This window comes from Candoia aspera, chromosome 16, assembly GCF_035149785.1.
Source record: "Candoia aspera isolate rCanAsp1 chromosome 16, rCanAsp1.hap2, whole genome shotgun sequence".
Taxonomy (NCBI): domain Eukaryota; kingdom Metazoa; phylum Chordata; class Lepidosauria; order Squamata; family Boidae; genus Candoia; species Candoia aspera.
Genome location: NC_086168.1, coordinates 6,754,991 through 6,775,460, shown reverse-complemented (window position 1 = coordinate 6,775,460; position 20,470 = coordinate 6,754,991). Strand labels below are relative to the sequence as shown.

The following is a 20,470-nucleotide window of genomic DNA, read 5'->3' as shown; positions in this document are numbered from 1 at the left end:
GTCCCTACTATTTTGGTGCATCTTGCAAGAATTGGTGCTCAGGCTGAAAAAGATTCGAGCCCTTGTTATGGAAACCATCACCTGCGAGCTTCCTTCTTCCAGGGAACAGAACTACATCCTTGCTGATATAACGCAGCTTCTTGAGAAAGATTTAAAAAGTCTCTGCTCTAAAGTACACAGAGATATATCGGTTGCAAATCAAAGTGAGCTCACTAACTGGAATTCTTGCATTCCTTCCACTTTCATCTCAAGGAATTATGCTTCAGAAAAACCTTTTTCAGTTCAGGCAGCTGCCAAGGCTGCTGAGACTTTCCCTGCTTGAAGAGACTGGTGACTCGGGTTCAACTGGAAACTATTACTGGCAAGGAAAAGCCAACATCTCACCTGGGAAGGTTAGCAGCTGGTGTTGTGGCTGGTGCCTGTGGAGAAGGCGTGGTAGGCTGAGATGATTCGTGATTTCGAGGGACCTTCCCCATCCGATACCAGATACCCATGTTGTTCAATTCCCTTTTCAGCAAAGAGAGAAAACTGTGAGATTCATTGAGTTGGTAGAACACACCACAAAGACCCCTAGGACTGGTTTAGAAATGAGGCAGAGGTCCCCCAGGAGGGGGAATCCTGGCCTTGTCTAAAAAAGCTGAGTGAAAAGTCCTGATTTCATTTTTTTGGGTATAATTTTTTATTAAAGAGTTTTGAATGAAAGGTAATAACGAACCAGAACTCATATAAAGAGAAGAAAGGGAAAAAAGAGAAAAGAAAGAAAAAGACAAAAACTGCAAATAGAAGGAAAAGAAAGAAGTTGCTTCTGATTTTCGTTGCAGCAAATATTAAGTACCACAGTATTACAAAATTAGCTTTTACTCATGGTAACAAAAAGAAAAGCTCTCTTTTTTCTATTATCTATTTTTTCTACAATTAGAAAAGTCCTGATTTCAGGGAAAAATGAAACACCTCCATACCCAATGTAGGTATACTGCGGAGGAGTCTGTTTGCCTCGGCCCAGGATGCGGATATCACAGATGGCGGCCTCCGTAGAATCCCGTGGAATAAATTTAATGCACAACCTCTTTTTCCGGAAAGCAGTTTCTTCTGAAAAACACAGTGTGCGTTTAAAAGCTTACGCTTCTGTTTACAAGAAGTTGAAAGCCTAGAGGAGAGGAGAAACACGCATACACACAAAGGAAGAGAAAATTAAGAAATATTTTTTCCAGTTTCTCCTTCCCATCCCCATGGGCCTTTCCATCTCCAAAACTCCAACCAAGCCGTTTGTTGTTTGTTTGTTGTTTATTCATTCAGTCGCTTCCGACTCGTGACTTCGTGGACCAGCCCACGCCAGAGCTTCCTGTCAGTCGTCAACACCCCCAGCTCCCCCAGGGATGAGTCCGTCACCTCTAGAAGGTCATCCATCCATCTTGCCCTTGGTCGGCCCCTCTTCCTTTTGCCCTCCACTCTCCCCAGCATCAGCATCTTCTCCAGGGTGTCCTGTCTTCTCATTATGTGGCCAAAGTATTTCAGTTTGGCCTTTAATATCATTCCCTCAAGTGAGCAGTCTGGCTTTATTTCCTGGAGTACAGACTGGTTTGATCTTCTTGCAGTCCAAGGCACTCTCAGAATTTTCCTCCAACACCACAGTCCAAAAGCATCGATCTTCCTTCGCTCAGCCTTCCTTATGGTCCAGCTCTCACAGCCATATGTTACTACGGGGAACACCATTGCTTTAACTATGCAGACCTTTGTTGCCAGTGTGATGTCTCTGCTCTTAACTATTTTATCGAGATTTGTCACTGCTCTCCTCCCAAGAATTAAACCTCTTCTGATTTCCTGGCTTCAGTCAGCGTCTGCAGTAATCTTTGCCCCTGTAATGAACTCCCTTTTTTTTTTTTAGATTTTCTATCCCACCTTTATTATTTTTACAAATAACTCAAGGTGGGGAACATACCTAATACTCCTTCATCCTCCTGTTTTCCCCACAACAGCAACCCTGTGAGGTGGGTTGGGCTGAGGGAGAGGGACTGGCCCAAGGTCACCCAGCCGGCTTTCATGCTTAAGGTGGGACTAGAACTCTCCTACTACGCCTGATTGGCTCTTGGGCTGAGAAAAAGTGACTGGCCCAAAGTCACCCAGCTGGATTTCATGCCTAAGGTGGGACTAGAACTCTCAGTCTCCTGATTTATAGCCTGGTGCCTTGATCCTGCAGAGACATGAATATCTGGTCTTTTAAAAATTGCTTTAACTTTTGCAGAAGGGAAATGCCAATTGTGTACTTTGTGTACTGTGTCCACCCTAAAGAAAAATGCTTCCTTGGGGAGCCAGGGAGGAGTATGTCATTTGGGGATCCAACTAGTTTGGACAACAGCTCACACTGGTTCCAGCTAGGATGGTCCTTTACTATGTGTGATGGGAACTGCAGTCCAAAACTTCTCAGAAGGCACTAGATCCTGATGGCTAGATGTTGACCAAGGTGTTTCTATAGTTTAGCATTTTTTAGCATTACCCACCCCCCAGAACCTCACTTTTTAACCTCCTCCCTCCCCTTCTCTTGTCTAGTCTGCATTTTGACATGCTGATCTCAAACTGCAACCCAACGGTAGGGATGGAGATAAAATTCAACTCAATCCATAGCTGGAATGCCATCAAATTCTCTCCCTGACTGAATCTAGAGAGGATCTGGTCACAGTGAAGGCTGCCAACGTCACTTACGTGTATCCATAGTTTCCTGGATTGGAATGAAGCCAACAGGCAAAGTATCCTTTATGTCTATGAGTTTCATGTCAACCAAGACATTTCCTAAGTGACTCTGTTGGAAGAAAGACAGAACACCAAATGACTAACAAATAGTGAGGAACTCGGCAAAAACTAACCCACCCCAATGTACAGAAACTACATTCCCACAAGACCATTAATCTGGTTACTCAATTCATCCATTCAACAAGCTTATTGTACAAACACAACCCATAAACAACCCCTGTTCATCTGAGCTTCAGCTCAGGTTGGGGTGCTGGATCAAGACACATGGTTCTGGAAGATTAAACCTTGGATAAAATAATTATTTGGCCTATTGGCAAAAAGACTAGCATGATCTGAAACATCACAATCATGACATCAGGCAGCACATTCTGCAACTCAAAATTTGCTTAAAAGGCCCTTATTTTGGGGGTGCCGATGACATGGTGCCAAATTGGACAGTGGCACATGCCCTTCTACAAAAGCACTAGCAGCAGCCATTAAATTTAGTAAAACTAAACAGATTTGATTACCCAACTGAAAAAAAGAAAAGAAAAACTCCAATTGTAGAGCATGCTGTCTGTCTCTCTGTCTGTCTGAGGGTTGAACTGTTGGGTTCTTGGTGTGTTCTCCGAGCTGTCTTGCAGACATTTCATTACTAGACTAGGCAACATCAACATTATGAAGTTCACTGTCCCAGGCACTGATGATGTTACTTAGCCTGGTACTGGGATGTCTACAAGACAACTCAGAGAACATCAAGAACCCAACGAAACAGGAAATAAAATGAATGATGCTGAAAAGATGGCTATCAGATCTAGGTAGATCTGGAGGACTGCCAAATGCCCCACAGAGTGAATTTTCTGTATTTCTTAGTGGCCATCTAGCCATCATGTGGACATTGGCAGCTCAGTTCTCCAAAAGCCTTCTCAATTTTGGAACAATGGAGATGTGGGTCTACAGCAGTTCTTCTAAGGTGGGACTGGCTTCCTCAAAGCTCTAAACAAGGGAGGGGACCGACATCTATCTCAAGGACCAGGTTAGTCCTCCAGTCAATGGGAATCAAGTTTGGATTGTTCCTTCCCTAGCGCTTTTCTTACATCTTCAGGAAGAGCACTGGGAAACACCATCTTTCCAGAGCCACGCTGGCGCCTCTTCCCAAAATTGCAAAGCATGGAAACAGCCTCAGTTTGATGAAAACACAGCCGTAAAAAGGAGCAGAAAAATATACACAGACAGGGAAGATCTTTATCTGGCAGAAGAGTCATATGCATTTGGCTAATCAGCTGCATGTGCATATTTGAAACTTGGCCCCAAAAAGTCCAGAAAACAGAGCAAAATGAAAGAAGAGTCGCTCCTCCAAGCCAGCTGGAACAGGGAACCATGCTTGGAATCCAAGCAAATGTCGTTCCTTATTAATTAGGGGCTGGAGATGAAACAATGTACAAAAAGAAAGCTTTTATGTTCGCATTTCATAGGAAACAGTATCTGGGATCTCCCTTGCTTTGACAGCTGTACAAGTGGAGGCCCATCGTCCTGTGTCAACCTAAGCCTTCTGGAAATATTTTTGACTTTGGGAGATGGAAGGAGAGGAAGAAGGAAGGGAAGAAATGGATTTTGCACCCTGTTCTCCATCAAGATGCAGTTTCTCCCAAGAATCTCAGCACAGGAGACAAAAGAGATTTTGGATAATGGGGAGCAAATCTGACCAGGAACCAACCAACTTGTGTCTGCCTGCCTTTGTTAGACGTGACATCTGGCAACTCATGGACAAGACCGTACGGCTTCCTTGACAACATTTTTGGGAAGGGCTTTCTAGAGCTGAGAAGGAAGGACTAGCCCTACATCCCCCAGGGAGTTTCCATGGCTGAAGAGGGACTAGAACTTGGTCTTCCTGTTCCTAGTCCAGCAACTTCAGCACTATGCCACACGGGCCCTTGGGCTGAGAGAGAGGGACCAGCCCAAGATCACCAGCTGGCTTTTGCGCTTACAGCAAGACTAGAACTCACGGTCTCCTGGCTTCTAATCCAGGGCCTTAATCACTAACCCAAACCGGCTCTCTAAAAACCAGCTGCGCTAACACTTGATGCACAAAACACCCTCTCCCTCCATTTTTCCCCCACAACCACAACCCCATAAAGTAGTTGGACTGAGAGCTTCATCACCAAGGGGGAACTACAACTCCAACCTTGGTCCTAGTTCAACACCTTCATGGGTACACCACCCTGACTAGCGAACAGGCTTGTCTGCTGTCCTATGGTAAGTAAATGTCAGCCCCAGGGCATCAGGAAAGGAAACTTGGCAAAGACATGCATGGCTGTGGTAATTACTTCCTTATTTATTTTCTACAGGGGCCCGGATGACAACTGTAATACCTCTTGCCCCAAGTTTGGATGTTAAGAAAGCATTCTGGCCAGAAAAGTAAGCCACTTACGTTCTCTTTGGAAAAAGTCCGTGTGAAGCATAAGTATCGTGTGACCTTGGATTTGAACAGGCCATCCTTCCAGAGGTCAGCATCTAAGCCATCTGCTGTCTGTGCAACCTGGGAAAAAGGTGAAATGGAAGAACAAGAGAAAGGGTAGAAGCTAGGTCAGTCGTGTTAAAGCTTATGTGGAGATACCTTTAGCTCTTATCCTAATTAACATGGATCGGAGGCCTTCTCGTCATCTCATTAAGCTTCTCTGCCCTAGAGAGAGGGATCAAAGGAGGCTAGCCCTAATAATCATGCCCCCAGAGAGTCAGATGATTAAAGAGAACCCTTGCAATGAAATCAAAGACAGCACAAGCTCAGATCACAGTTTGCAAGAAGGTTTTGAGACAAGGGGGAGAGTCACAAACGTGGAACACGGGAGCACTGAAGAAGACCATTGCTACGTCTTAGACCAGTGATAGGAACCACCTCGCAAGAACATGAGCATCCAAGTGTAGTGGCTTCATCCCAGTGCAGAGCAAGAAAGAGGCTCAGCCACTACCATCTATGCAAGAAGATGCCCATAAGATGCCCAAGATGACTGAAATAGAACCTGACCTTGTATAGTGTGATGGTCATGCCAAGAGACGGGGGCTTTTCTGGAGTGGCTTCCACAAAGAATACCTTGTCTGGGGATCGTCTAGTCCAGTGTATCTCAACCTTGGGCACTGGAAGATGTGTGGACTTCAACTCCCGGAATTTCCCAGCCAGCAAGTCTAGTCCTACCACCATCACTTTTTCAGAAAGCCCAAAAGACTATCTTGTACTTATCCAAGCCTTCCTGTGATAGAACATTCTGCTCCCTCCCCTTTCACTGTATCTAAGTGACCTTGAGGGGTTGTATCAAACCAGTCTACAGATGCTGTAAAGAAATAGAGTCTCAATCCAAAGTGGAGATCCCAAGCTTGGGTGTGAGGGAGGCCAAACCCATATTTAAAATAACACAAACGGACCTGCAGTCCAAGGAGACAGTCAAGCAAAGGGCTACTTCACAGCAAAGATCTGCAATGGGTGCTTTCAACACAACTGTTGGTGAGTGGACAGGTATGCGCAAGGAGATCACAACACCTCCCCAAATTGAGTCCATCGCTTGGTTCAACCACGGCAGGGCCATCTCCAAACTTCCACAATGCATAAAATCATTGGAAAAGCCACAGGCATGTTTAGGCGACTCGATCATTTCCGTTTGCACTTTGTTCTCCTTTGAATCCAAATGCTTTCAGGAAAGGCATGCCATTACTGGAATGATCAGTGCAGAATTTTGGGCTCAGAGCCCATTCTAATTACTTGCATATGCTTTCAGGATGCCTAAAGTCTTACTTTCAGCAAGACATTTTACATGTCTCTCCTTACTTGCCTCTCCCTCTCCCTTACACACATTCTGGGCTTGCGTGACACACCTAACCCTGAACAGGAGTTCACAAACACAATGGGATCGACTGGCTGGTTCATCCAACCGGGATCCTTGTAACTTCTTGAACCCAGAGCAGCTAATCCAATCAGGACTTTGCTAGAGACAGGACAGCCTCAGTTCAGCAGGAGAAAATTGTTCCAGCAAGACAGCAAATGAAATTTGGCCCTGTAAGAAAAGCAGTTGAGACTTCTCTTTGAGAGATTTGAAGCAGGACCTCTTGTACCACCTTTCTTACCCACTCAGAACAGCTGATGGGGCAGTATTGCAATGGAAGTGCAATTCCTATTTGTGGATGTCCACCTCTCTTGGGACTTGCTGTCTGGCTTGTGATTGTCTCAGAAAAGTCTGAAAACCCTTTGTTTGGGCCTAGCCTAGCAGGTTGGGCAACGCAGTCACACATTCACACCCATCGCTTTTTTGAAACCCTGCAGCAGCAGAATCTGATGATGATTCCTCTTTTTCCCTTGTCCACTGCAGCCAGCAACCAAGACAGGATACTGAAATAATCTTGCAATTACATCATAACTGGGTTTTACCCGCTTGAAGGAACATTGCCGGCCCATCCAATCATTTCAAATAATGAACCATGTTTTGAATAGGCCCATCCCCACGCATGATGTACCGGGGAATTGGGCCTATTCAAAACATGGCTCGTTATTTGAAATGATTGGATGGGCCGGCAATGTTCCTTCAAGGAATGTCTTGCTTGCTTACCCACTCACTCACTCATCCCCTTGGAAAGCTGAGCCTAAAATCCTAGCACTGAGTGGTGTCCCCACCCTCACCCCACCCCTGGTTTAAGATCTCACTTGACATCTAAACATTTCCCCCATTTCAGAGTACTAATTCCTACTATCTCCACAAAAATACCCCAATCTTGGACATCACCCGACAGGTCGTACAGACCAACCTTTCCTCACCAGGTACCTGCTAGAGGTACTGGACCACAACTCCCATCATCCCTACCCAACATAGGTGCTACATCCCAACAGATCCATAACAGACTGAGTTAGCACACACCCGAGTTAGTTTCCTACTATTTCTCTCTCCCTCTTCCCAGAGCTATAAAATCCGTTCTTGCCAATGAATTTTATTTTCCTTTATAATGTTTCCCCCATGTTAAGGTAAGAGGAGAACAATGAAAAAGATTAAACCCCATGTTACAGGTAGTCCTCGCTTAATGATCATTCGTTTAGTGATGGTTTGGACTTAAGACAGGGCTGAAAAAACTGACTTGCAACCAGTCCTCACACTTGCAGCCACTGCAGCATCCTCATAGTCACATGATCACGATTTGGGCGCTTGGCAACCGGTTCGCATTTATGACCATTGCAGCGTCATGTGGTTACGTGATCACCATTTTCGACCTTCCCGGCTGGCTTCTGGCAAGCAAAACCAATGGGGAACCACATGATTTGCTTAAGAACCATGTGGTTCACTTAAATGCCCGTGATTCGCTTAATGACCGCCACAAAAAAAGTTGTAAAATCTGATTGGATTCACCTAACAACCACTTCACTTAGCAACTGAAATTCCGGTCCCAATTGTGGTCATTAAGTGAGGGCCAGCGGTGTAAGATTTTATGCTGTTTTGTGGTTTTAGAAAGACGGGTCCGTTTAAGCATCACTGTTTTGTGATTTTGTTTATAATTGTAAGCAAATAAACCCAGCATTCCATTTAAAAACACAAAAACAAAAAAAGGTGAAAAGAAGAAAGTTCCAAGCAGTGATTTCATTGGAGGGTAATTTCCTCCCCGCCCCAACCACCCTGACAAAAAAACGTTTGCCACAAAATGTGTGCGTGAGTGGAATGTCGGCAATGCAAAAGCCTTCTTGGGGAGAGAGGGTGTGCCAGAAGAGAGAAAGTGCCAGACTCAAAGCCTGGGAAATCCACCATGAGATAATCTACTAACAACACCAACAACAAACAGTGGAAAATAGTTTAAACTTGCAACCGAAGAAGCAGCAGGGCTGGCCTTCCAGAGCCAAGTAATTCCTTCATGTATCGTTTTTGCCTTCCTTCCATTACAGAATGCAGCATTTTTGAGTTCGGGAAAAAAGCGATCCCCTTTAGGCTTTGAACTGAATACATCTGTTCCCTAGCAGATTAAGCAAAGAGGAAAGATGTGGGCTGAATTGTTAACACGTGTTGCACTTTTATCTATGTGAACTAATAAACAGAAGATTTGCTATCTTGTCCTTCCTCTAGCACAGCATTGCTCAACCTCAGCAACTTGAAGATGTGTGGACTTCAACTCCCAGAGTCCCCCAGCATGCTGGCTACAAAGCTCCTAGAATTCCCCAGGCTGGCTGGGGAATTCTGGGAGTTGAAGTCCACACATCTTCAAGTTGCTGAGGTTGAGAAACACTGCACTAGCAGCTGAAGATGGCTTAAATGGGGCCTCCCTTCATGGCTTAAATGGGGCCTCACTGTCCTATGAGGTAGGCTGAGCTGAGAGGACTGGACCAAAGTCATCTAGAAGAGTGCCATGGCTGATAAACCTGATCCTTTTTCTCCTGTTTTACACCAACAACTTATCCCCTACGCTGTACGAGCAGCCACCTCTTGCAGGTTCAGCCAGCTGAGTTCCAGACCTGATGCTGAGTGTGCATTTCATCACACACGGGCCAACATCCCTGCTCTGCAAAACCCTGAGCAGCCACCCAGTGGTTCAACAAAAACAGCCCGGAGAATTTAGCTTTCTAGCAAACCACCACAATGACGCAGGAAGAAAATACCAAGAGCTTTTCTAAAAGTGGCCAGGTGGCCCAGAGGCTGAAGAAGGCTTAGTGGGAGAGAAATGGCGTGGTCAGGGATGAAGCAAACAAACTGGATGGGTTCATATGAATTCTGTTGACCTTTTTCATTAGTTCCTGCTGAAATAGGTGGCCTGCCCATCCATCCGTCATCCATCTCACCTACCAACCTACCTACCTATCAGCCATCCATCCATCCATCATCCATCCATCCATCTCACCTACCTATCATCCATCCAACCAACCATCCATCCATCCATCATCCATCCATCCATCTCACCTACCTATCATCCATCCAACCAACCAACCATCCATCCATCCATCATCCATCCATCCATCTCACCCACCCCCATCTATTTAGATTTTTTTAAATCCCGCCTTTATTATTTTTATAAATAACTCAAGGCAGCAAACATACCTACTACTCCTTCCTCCTCCTCTTTTCCCCACAACATCCCTGTGAGGTGGGTTGGGCTGGGAGAGAGGGACTGGCCCAAGGTCACCCATCCGGCTTTCATGCCTAAGGCAGGACTAGAACTCACAGGCTCCTGGTTTCTAGTCCATTGCCTTAACCACTAGACCAAACTGGCTCTCTTTTCTGGAACATCAGAAATCAGGGCCTGAAAGCAACAGCCTTCCACATAATCCTAAAACCTCAAAAAATGCACATACTCCTCCTTGTTGTTCCGAAGTCTGCTTCCAGTCCTAACTGGAAAAGTGTGAAATTCTGAGCCACCAGCCTGCACATGTTCAAATACGTCTGTCCTTATTTGCATCCAAGAATGCTCTCAGTCTCTTTCCCCGCTTAATGCCAAAGGCACAGTTAATTAACCCCAGCCCCAATGCAGAAAAAAAAATGAAAGTAAAAATAAAAATGGGCATGCTATGTCTATGCTCAGATATACCACTCCAACCTGTGCCAGCTGGGTAAATCTACCAACTTTTTGCAAAGGGTTCAACGTGTGCTCATTAGAACAGCGGTGGGTGAGTTGGGGAAGCACCAACCAATCCTCCCTTATCAGGTAAAAATCCTCAGCTTGACTCTGGCATTTCCATCCTCCTTGCCCTTGAAAGGTTCTTGTTGGAGCCCTGAGCTCTAGCAACTTGGCCCCTTTGATTCCAGTCAGCCAACCAGTCTTGCCCAAATCATATTGCCCAGTTCCAAACCTGGGAATATTTGACCATATGAAAAAGGTCACACTGGGAGTTGGGCAGTGTATTAAATTTAAAAAATTAATTAATATAAATTTAATAAGCCAATGAATATAAATGTAATAAAGTTATCAATATAAATTATTATTATTATTATTATTATTATTATTATTATTATTATTATTATTATTATTATTTTACATCGAGAGCCAGTTTGGTGTAGTGGTTCAGGCACCAGGCTAGAAACTGGGAGACGGTGAGTTCTAGTCCCTCCTTAGGCACAAAACCAGCTGGTCAACTGTGGGCCAGCCACTCTCTCTCAGCCCTAGGAAGGAGGCAATGGCAAACCACTTCTGAAAACCCTTGCCAGGAAAACTTTTCCAGGCAGTCTCCGAGAATCGGACACAACTGAATGGATTAAAAAAAATGTTTACATTAACATGCCAAGGGAAAGCAAATATCCTAACTGGATCAGCTCAGAGTGGAGTTACAAGGAGTTGGGTGGGTTGTGAGGGGGGGGAGGCAGGGGGCTGTAGAACTCAACTTCTATAGCCCCCATCCAGAAACCTAGATAACTATTTAGACATCTCTAGAGGCCCAAGAAGACTTTCCAGCAAACTGGGATTAAGAGCTGAGATTTCCACCACTTTCACTATCCGGTTCAGCAACATCAACGTCCACCTTTTACCCACACACCCTGATAGATCAAGTTCTTCCCTTCCTTCTTGCTACCCTGCAGTTAAACAGCCCGTTTCTGGTTCTCCTTTTACAAAAAAGAAAACAAAAAGAAAGAAAGACTTGCGCCTGGAACGTGAAGTGCCCAACTCAGAGGCCCCTTATCAGCCACCGACAAGAATGAGGAAGTACAGTAGCCTCGAACAGAAGGCTCCTGTCTGAGATTCCAGGCATCTGATCTGCAAAGTCCTTTTTCTTTTTTCCATCCTGTCTTCTTCTACCCCCTGGCACTGAAATTCCAATGAGTTCTTTGAACCTCTCCTCATTTTAGGGGTTTTGCTTCCTCTAAAAAGAATCCCAAGCTCTCCAAACAATACCATGGCTAGAGGGTGCTGGTTTGGCTAAGAAGCTGCAGCCGGAGATGCAGATTGCTATCGGCACCTATGACCATCAGCTTGAGTAAGATCACAGCAGCAACCCCCAAGAAGCCCCCTGGAGCATATTTTGCATGGTATGCAGCTCAGGCTCAGGGCACAAATTCAGCAATAGGGCTGACTGCAGAGTGACGGGTTGCAAGAACAAACAAACATTTAAGCGAGATATATAGAGGCACCCAAGGCTGGAAAACAGTCCGTGGCAAAAAGCGGGGATAGTATTGAAAACAAAATACAGCTCCGTCGAAGTACGTTGCCATAAACATAAATTAGATTTTCTTTAAGCCGCTAGTCCTCATGAGGGCTTGAAAAGGATCAGCTGACATCGGCGTTCATGTGCTGTTACATATGCCGCTCAATCCATCGTGCAACTTACTTCTTATTGAACTCAGCAACGCATGCACTGTTTTTAAATTCTATCCCCCTTTTTTATTGTAGCGTTTAATTTTAAAATTGCTGCAGGGAAAAAGAACTAAGCAGCAACTGGTGTGGAATTACCAGAACGATTGCTAAATACGGCTGAAGGTACAAGGCAGAGAAAGTTGGGTACAGATTCGACACACATTTTGGATGAATTTCTGCACAGCAGTTGGGGAACAGCTAGGCTGCGTTCTCACACTGGGCTAAAACAGGTGATTCGTGTCTTTACCTGTTTGGGGGGCCCAACCCCCACTTTAGCGTAGGTGAACAGTCTATCCAATGGAATCAGATTATGGCTGATTTGCTCAGGCATCGTATGTCATGTGAACACAGCTATGATGCTCAGCTAACCAGGTTTAGGGCCTCAGATGAATTCAGCTCCACAGACTTCCATGCCCTTTTTAAGAATAAACCCGCACCGCACACTCGGTGCCAGGGGAAAGCAATTTGCTCACCTTGTACAAACACAAAGGGACGTTTCAAAATGCAGAAAGGAAACAAGGCAGGAATTCAGGCAACGGCTGGGTTGACTTCATACTTACGACGTTGTAATTGGTAGGGGCTCGGTTCCGAGAGGCGACCACGCCGACACCGGTGATGGGGTCCATGGGCACATTGGGCAAAGCATCGCTGAGCTCTCTAACCTCTGGCATTGTGGACTGATCCTGAAATACGACAAGGGATCAGAGGCAGACATAAGGCAACCCACCAGCCAGTGATTGGCAACTTCACAAAAACCTGCCTGAACCAACATATGGGCTGGGCCTTACCCTGCCACATGTTCTGCTGCTGATAAGGCGTCACTTGTTCCGGCTTGCTATTCTGAGAAGTCTGCAGTTTTGATCAGATAAGGGCTAAGTTTCAGCAGGAAGCATTATATCAGAGAACACAGACAGTTCAGGGGTGAAAGGCTGTTCAGGACAATGTAGCCATGGCACCCCAGCTCACACCTGCCCTATCTCTGGAAGGCCTCCAGAAAGAAACACCTCCATTCATTTTTGGTCTTTTCCAAGTTTCTAGTCCCTAGGCCCAGGAGACCAAGGTTCAAAAAAAAAAAAAAAAGGCTAGCTGCCTTTACTTGCTCAACCATCTTTCAGCTTGCAAACCACAGTGGCTGATCCAGATCTCAAAGCAACCAAGCCACGTGATGGTTGAGAGAGCCATGGATGGCTCGGGGGTGGGGGGGATTTGGTGTCATGGGTCAATTTAGTTGGGATGGGGCTGCTCTTGTCGGAACCCAAAGAATTGCATCTACGGGGGAAACGATCACAGATTCAAATTCACAGAATTTCATTCTTGAATTCTGAGCAGAGAGGGAACCCCACTTCTGCCCCCACCAGCACTCTCCAGCCCTGCTTTAAAAGAGGCAGATGTTATTTTTCCTCCTGTCAGCCTTGCAGGGTAGTCCAGACAATAATCACACCCAGAAGTACCAGCTCTAACTTTATTGTAAGGTGATATTAACAGAACCTTGCAAGTCTGAAAGGACATCTCTCCCCCTCACCTTTACAGCCCAAGAAACTAGGGAGGGTCCCTTCTGAGATGCTTCCCACGTCTCTTTTCCTTCTGTGGGCTCATCTGCCACTTATCTGACTGCTGCTTAGTCTGTGGCTCTTCCTCCTGTCTCCCAGAGTCATTCCCACGTACCATTATACCTCCTCTGTGTGCTACCTGGATGACAATGCCTCTTATTTTCTCAGCCTCTGGCCTCTCATCCAGAGCAACAAAGCCACCCTTTTCTTGAAGACTGCAGAGAAAGGAAAGCTGGCTTGGCGCTCCTTCCTTTCCAGTTTCCCAACTGTGAGAGGGATCTGACTATGCTTTCCTGTTCCCCAACTCCCCCTTGCATCCACACAGCATCCCCGCAAAGGACAACCATGATTCTCTGGCTTGCTGAAAAAACAAAAGGAAGCTGGCTTTGCCTTCTGCCATGTGCATGGTCCTGGAATGCCCCCACCACCAGGTCCCTAATCTCCAGAAATAGCCAGTGATTTTTTTTCCCCAGAAGACCCAGCTGTGATATTTCCAAAAGAAAAGGGGAGGATCAACCCCATCACAGTAGCAAAAGAAGAAGAATGGTTTCTTTCAGTGGCCCTCTTGATTTCCCTTCAATTCCTTGTGCAAAGTTCCTTTCTAAAGTGTGCAAAGAAGAAGGAAGTGGGGGGGGGGAGTATGCACTCATAATTCTACTGCATGGCAGATGCCGAAAATCCCTTTGGTCTCTGCTTTGCAAAACATTTTAAGAATCGTTTGGAAAGGCTTCCTTGCAGGGCAATAGACTGCACAGGGCATCATCTCTATGGGAATCCTGCTGACTTCCCCCATTGCTAACAGCCCAAAGGGAACAAAATAAAACCCCAAAGCAGAACTGAAAGGATTCCCAAGCATCTGGGCAGCCTTTCAGCTCCCTGATATTTTAATGCAGAGACCCATTTCTGCAAAGCTTCAGAAGAAAAGTGCACCTACCCTATCCCTTCTGCTGAAATCTCATCTGCTTTGAGATCTCCCCAAAAGTGATTTTGCCAGCAGCCACTAGGATAAGGACTGAAGCTTGAAGAACTGATGCCCGTGCTTGCTGTTTTTTTCCTCCTCCCTCCCCATCCCATTCTCCTTGCATGCCATGCTTTTTAAAGTGTACATTCAAGGGGAAAGATTGCATCGGTGCTTATCATCCTAAGCCACCCAGAGAACTGTTTCAACTAATTTCTTTTTAAAAATGGACTCAAATAAAAAGAACATGTACCGCTGCTTGTATTTCTAAGCCACCAGGCCACCCTTTCAGCTAAGCATTAAAGAAACAAAAAATCAACTAAATAAAATAAAAAGAACAATTGCCCCAGAATTTGCAGAGATTCTCCCCTCCCACTACAGCCCACCAGTATCATCCTCATAGAACTGGTAGAGGTTAGACATGTGTTTTTTATTTATTTATTTATTTATTTATTATTATTATTATTATTATTATTATTAAAGTAGGTTTCAAGTTTTAAAAAATCACCATTGCACTTCAAAGCAAGATGAGGTTTAAAATGGTATTTCACACTTGTGAAGCGTCCTATGAAGTGGCAGTTCAGAGTTACCTAATGGGAAAGCTGCCTTCCACATTCTCCCAAATGACTTAAGTTGTGTGTGTGTGTGTGTGTGTGTGAGAGAGAGAGAGAGAGAGAGGATTCCCTGGTGTACTTTGGCAGAAAGTGATTTTTTTTTTTACACACCCAGAGAGAAAGGCTAAAAACTGCCAAGCCCCACTTATCTTTGGGTTCTGGATGGCAGAGAGAGCAAGACCTTTTCTCAGCTGGAAAAGCACAAAAGCTTTCCTGGGGGGGGGGGGGGTGACCCAGAGCAGGCATGTGTGCATGTGTGTGTGTGTGTGCACACAGGAAACTCACATCAACTCGGACTTTATGGCAGGACTCACAAAGGCCTGTTTTATAAAGAAGGCTGATGAAGGAGCAGAAACAAGATATGAATAGAGGCTGGCCTATTGGGATGAATAATGGGGGGGCAGGGGAGATCAGAGGAACGATAAACAAGTCCCCCCTCCCCCCCCTTCCTGGTGCCAGCAACCTTGCTTTGAATTCTTGAAGTGGCCCAAAATACAAACCATCTCTTCTGATGGACAGGGAGAAGGTATTCAACATCCAACTCTGGATTTGCTCCAAGGCTGTTTCACGCATGGGTATCCCTACCACCCTCAATCTCCTGTGTGTGAGAATGGGATGGTCACAATGCTCTGATCCTGCAGGTGTAACTTCTGTTGTGATTCAGCAGTCTCCCCACGTCTGACCCCAAAGCTTCACCACTCCGTTTTCACCTGCTTTTATTGAAGCACGCTATCGCAGATGCCTGTGTAAAATCACGCTTCTGTACGCACGACGTGCTTTCAGACTAAGACATCTGCCGATGCCAATGCCCCGCAACTTATTTTCAGAAAATCTGCTTTGGCCAGAGTTCGCCTTGGATGCTGTATAAACTGCATTCTGACCCCGCGTGCTGCAGGAACCCAGTTTGTGTTCAATCTCCGTGGCCTCTTAAAGTCTTTCTCCTTCCCTCTCTGGATTGCAAGCGATTTTTAATTTCTTAAGATGATCGTGCAAACACTGAACATCCAGCCACCCATAATACTGACGATTGCATCTGCCATGAGGCCCCTGTGAGCCACATCAATGGACTGCCACAGTACCTTTGGACACTTACTGTACTCATAAAGAAAATGAGCAAAACTTGCCTTCCTTGGCAGAATCAGCACACTGACAACAGGCAGAAAGGAAAGCCACACAACGTTTTCAGAGGGGTGTGAAAAGAGATTTCCTCCAGTAAGGACTCCAACTCCTATCAGCCTCAGCTGGATCAAAATAATGGGAGCTAAGATCTATAACATCCAGGGACCCACATTCAGAATGTGTGGCTGGAATACCAAGGAGGAACAAGCAGGAAAAGCAAACAGCCGTCCAACTGCAGAAGGATGAACCCAAATGTGAAAAACAGGGGATCAAGTGAGGCCTAAAACTAAAGAACCATCAAGAGCTTCCAGATGGCCCATCTTCGAGAGTTATAATTGAATTAATTCTGGTCCAGGTGGAAGGCTAAGTGGTTGAAGAGGCCTAGACTGGGAAGGGGATGGGTGGGGAGAACAGTAATCATTTCTTTCCCACCCAGGACCAGCATTGTTAGCAAACAGGAAAGATGTCATTTAGCAGCGGTACACAAACAGCAGCTTCAAACTCTCCCATTAAGCCTTCTGCAGGAAGGAAGGAAATGTGGTTTCAGGATCCTCGACTGTTTAAAATACTTATGCCTTCACCGAGCTACTAATTCTGCATTTCACGCCAAACTCTGCCTGTATATACATGCTCCCCATACCTTACTCCAACTCCTCTGTGTTAAAAAAAAAAATGCTCAAAAATGCATGCATGCATTCCTAGAAAGGGGGTCTCACGCCCCAGGCCTTTGAGGATGCCATCCACAAAAACCACAGCCAAGTTTGACCACTTTTTGCAACTCCTTTGGGCTATTTTTCCTGCCATGGGAGAAGGCTGCATTTTGCCTTGGGGCTTCCTCCCCAAAGTTATCCCAATCCTGACACTCTCCATATCTGCAAAGTATGCAGGAGGGGAGGAATCCCCAAAATATTCTGTATACAGTCAAGACCTCAGAGGTCCAACTGTAAACCTATCAAGGAGCTCAGCCGGGATATTTAATATTGCTATGATAATGCAAAGCAAAGCCCCCTGCATCTGGTGGGAAAGCTTAAGTGGAGCTACACCAGACTGAAAAGACTGCGCACTGTTCTGTCGTCCCTCTCAAAAGGCTTTGCAGCTTTCCTCCCTGCCTGTTGTCATTGTGCTGATTCTGCCAAGGAAGGCAAGCTCCTCTCCTTTTCTTCACGAGTCAGTGCCTTGATGAGGTTCAGCCACTGTGCATTAAGCCTGGGAAACATGGCTTGTTCAGTGAGCCACAGCTGGCTAGATTCTCACATCACGGAGAGTCATAAATGACAGTGGACAAAAGTATGACGACTTAGCTCACGCAAGAGGCTGAGCCCTCCCACCCCAAAAAATCAGCTACATTAAAACCTAGGTCAAAGGTGGCTTTGAGATATGCTGGAGGTCAAGACATAACCCAGTGGGTCGACATCAAGTTTGCTTAACGTTCTTTTACTGCATACATAACTGGCTGAAATGTATACATCGCAACTTGGTACAGTGGGATTCTGTAATGTTTACATTCCATTGCTACATACTATGTTACCGTTTATAAAGACAGCATCCTCTGTCACAAACAAGGAAACCACATTACGGCTTAGCAGGTTGACCGAACGAGGCCAGTACCAAATTACCACCATCGTATTTATTTCCAGGATTTATATATGGCCAACTTATAACCAAACTGTAAGTGGTGCACTACCGTACAGCCCTCCCTGGCTTTGCTTCAGCTGTTTTTGGCGAAGAGCTCGCTTCTAGCCTTTTTAGAAAATAAACACAACGAATACAGATACTCCGTTGCTGTTGCTGAAGGAGTGTGTTGATAAACAAACGTTTTCAGATCTCCAAGTGCAACACTGTAGCTCTGCAATGCAATTTCAAGGGGATGGGGTGGGAAAAAGCTGACTTTTTTGCATTTAAACTCTCTCCCTTGTTCAACCCATGGGGACACCCGCTTTGTTGAACTGGCAGTCCCATCCCACTGGCACAGGGACTCAAACCCAGCGGTGCAGACAGGCAGGGTGGGAACAAAGGAAGCAGAGAGACACTACCAGGGAGCAGCGTTTCTCAACCTTGGCAGCTTTTAGATGTGTGGACTTCAACTCCCAGAATTCCCCAGCCGGCCATGGGAGTTGAAGTCCACACATCAAGCTGCCAAGGTTGAGAAATGCTGCCAGGGAGGTTCGAACAGGAAGGCACCCAACTCTGGGGGGAACAGGGTGCTCAGCATATAAGAGGCCCAGCTGTCCAACTGAACTCCCCCAGCCGCACTGCCTTTGACAGGGCCTAGTGCACAAAGCGGGCAGCGCTGACCTCCGTGGCCTGACCCTAGACAGAAGGGGCTTTCGCACATTCCCCCAACAACGGGGCCCAGAAACCCAAAACAGCGCCAGGAAGCTCGCGGATTGGAGCTGTGTGATTCAAAGGGCAGGCGCGCCTCCCCGGGTTGTGGTCGTTGATTGGCTGGGAGATATTTTCTCGCCTTGTACTGAAAAGGCGGCGCGGCGGGGTGGGGGGAGATTTGGGCAGGAGACAAAGCCAGCCCGTTGTTCTGAATCTTGGCAGGATCTCCCCCCGCCCCCACCCCCAGGCCGCTCTCCAGACCCTGAACGAGGGAGACCCTCTTTAATGAAAGGGGAGAGAAGCGGAGAGGTTGCCCCCCACCCCCACCCCGCGCAAGCCCGAGCGCAGCGGAGGGTACATTGTTGCAGGCCGCCGCGCTTCCTCCCCGGGTTGAGTCGGGGGAAGAGGGGGGCTCCCGCAATGCGCCCAAGAAGGGGCGTCTGGTGGAAGGGAAGGGAGAACGAGGGGCGCGGGGAGGAGAGGGCGCAGGGCCCAGTCCGGGATGGGGGAGCAACGGGGGGCAGCCAGGCCTTGGGGGGAGACACTTAACTGTTGCCCGGGGCGCTGGCGGCGGCTGGTCGCGGCTCCCCCGTTTCAGGCAGAAGCAGCTTTTCATCGCCCGGCGGGGCGGGGACCGGAGCGGAGGCAGGAGGAGGAGGAAGAGGAGGAGGAGGAAGAGGAGAGAAGAAGCGGCGGCGGGTGGGGAGGAGGAAGAGGAGGAGGAGAAGGCGGCGGCCTGGCGGGGCCCGCAGGAGGCGACGATCCTTACCGGGCGCGCAAGACCGAGGCCCGCCAGCCCCAGGCAGATCCCCAGCGGAGCAGCCCGTCAGCAGCAGAGGCCGCCGGCGAGCGAGGGCGGAGGAAAGCGGCGGCCGAGGCGAGCTGACACCGCCTCCGACGAGCCGACGCCGCCGCGGCGTTAGCACAGAGCCCCCTGCCTCCCGCAGCCCGCACTGCCGCTGGCTTGTTTGGCCTCCCCCTCGCCGCCCACCGGCCCCAGGCAGAAGGAGCGCGGCCGGCCGACGAGGCTGCGGCTGCAGCTGCTCCGGCGGGCGCCCCCGGCCTAGCTGGCCCTCCCGCGCGCCCAGGGCGCCCGGCTCCAAAGCGCGCCGAGAACCCACCGCCGACCCGCGGCTGGGCGGGCTGCGCGAGGGAAGGCGACCCCCCGGGCCCATCCGCCGGGCCCCGGGCGAGAGAGCGGCGGTGGGGGTCGGGGGGGGACGGAAGCGCGCAAGGGAGCCCCAAGCGCTGCCCTCCTGCCGAGCGTGGGGCTTGGTGTGCGGAGCCCGGGGCGCGCGCGCCAACCTACGCCTGCCTTTCCGCCAGGCTTTGATCCCCGAGTGGCGGCTCGTGATCGACTTGGGGCGGCCCCTCTCTTTCCCTCTTCAGAAGCCCCGCATCTCTCTCACATACACACACCCTTTGCAAGGAGTTTTATTATTTGGCCTTTGTACACTGAAGCCTCAAGGTGGTATCTATATGCCTGTCTATCCGTCCCTCCCTCCCTCCCTTCTCTACCTACTACCTATCCTTTCTGTCTATCTATCCCTACCTATCTACCACCCATCCTTCCTATTTATCTCTACCTATTTACACACCTACCACCCACCCTGTCTGTCTGTCTGTCTGTCTCTCTACCCATCCTTTCTATCTATCTACATCTTGCTATTCCCCCTTGGAGTATCCAGGGTGCATAAAAATAGTGAAACAATAACTCAAAGAAATTAAAGGAAATGAGATAAAGAAGACATAAATTAATGCAGTTTATACTGGGCCATTCAGTATCTCTTCATTTCTCTACCTTTGCTAACGGTGGGCTTATAAAACTGCAAATGCTGCCTTTTTAAATTTCTTCCTCCTTTTGAAGTTAGTTAGTT

The 20,470-nt window shown here is 47.4% G+C and overlaps 1 protein-coding gene across 2 annotated transcripts in view; it reads right to left on the bottom strand.

The window, feature by feature from the left end:
* The window catches only part of MVB12B (multivesicular body subunit 12B), a 63,953-nt gene extending 44,509 nt beyond the window's left edge, over positions 1-19,444 (bottom strand). The window contains exons 1-6 of one of the 2 annotated variants that reach the window (XM_063316103.1): positions 19,363-19,444; positions 12,588-12,710; positions 5,159-5,266; positions 2,701-2,797; positions 960-1,089; positions 385-507 (exon numbers count right to left, since the gene is read on the bottom strand). In XM_063316103.1, the coding sequence (XP_063172173.1) occupies positions 385-507; positions 960-1,089; positions 2,701-2,797; positions 5,159-5,266; positions 12,588-12,698 (569 nt within the window). In that variant the 5' untranslated portion in view covers positions 12,699-12,710; positions 19,363-19,444. Of the gene's footprint in view, positions 1-384; positions 508-959; positions 1,090-2,700; positions 2,798-5,158; positions 5,267-12,587; positions 12,711-19,143; positions 19,220-19,362 lie in introns of those variants that run through there. The other variant, XM_063316102.1, reaches the window with a different exon arrangement.
* Positions 19,445-20,470: the final 1,026 nt, after the last annotated feature.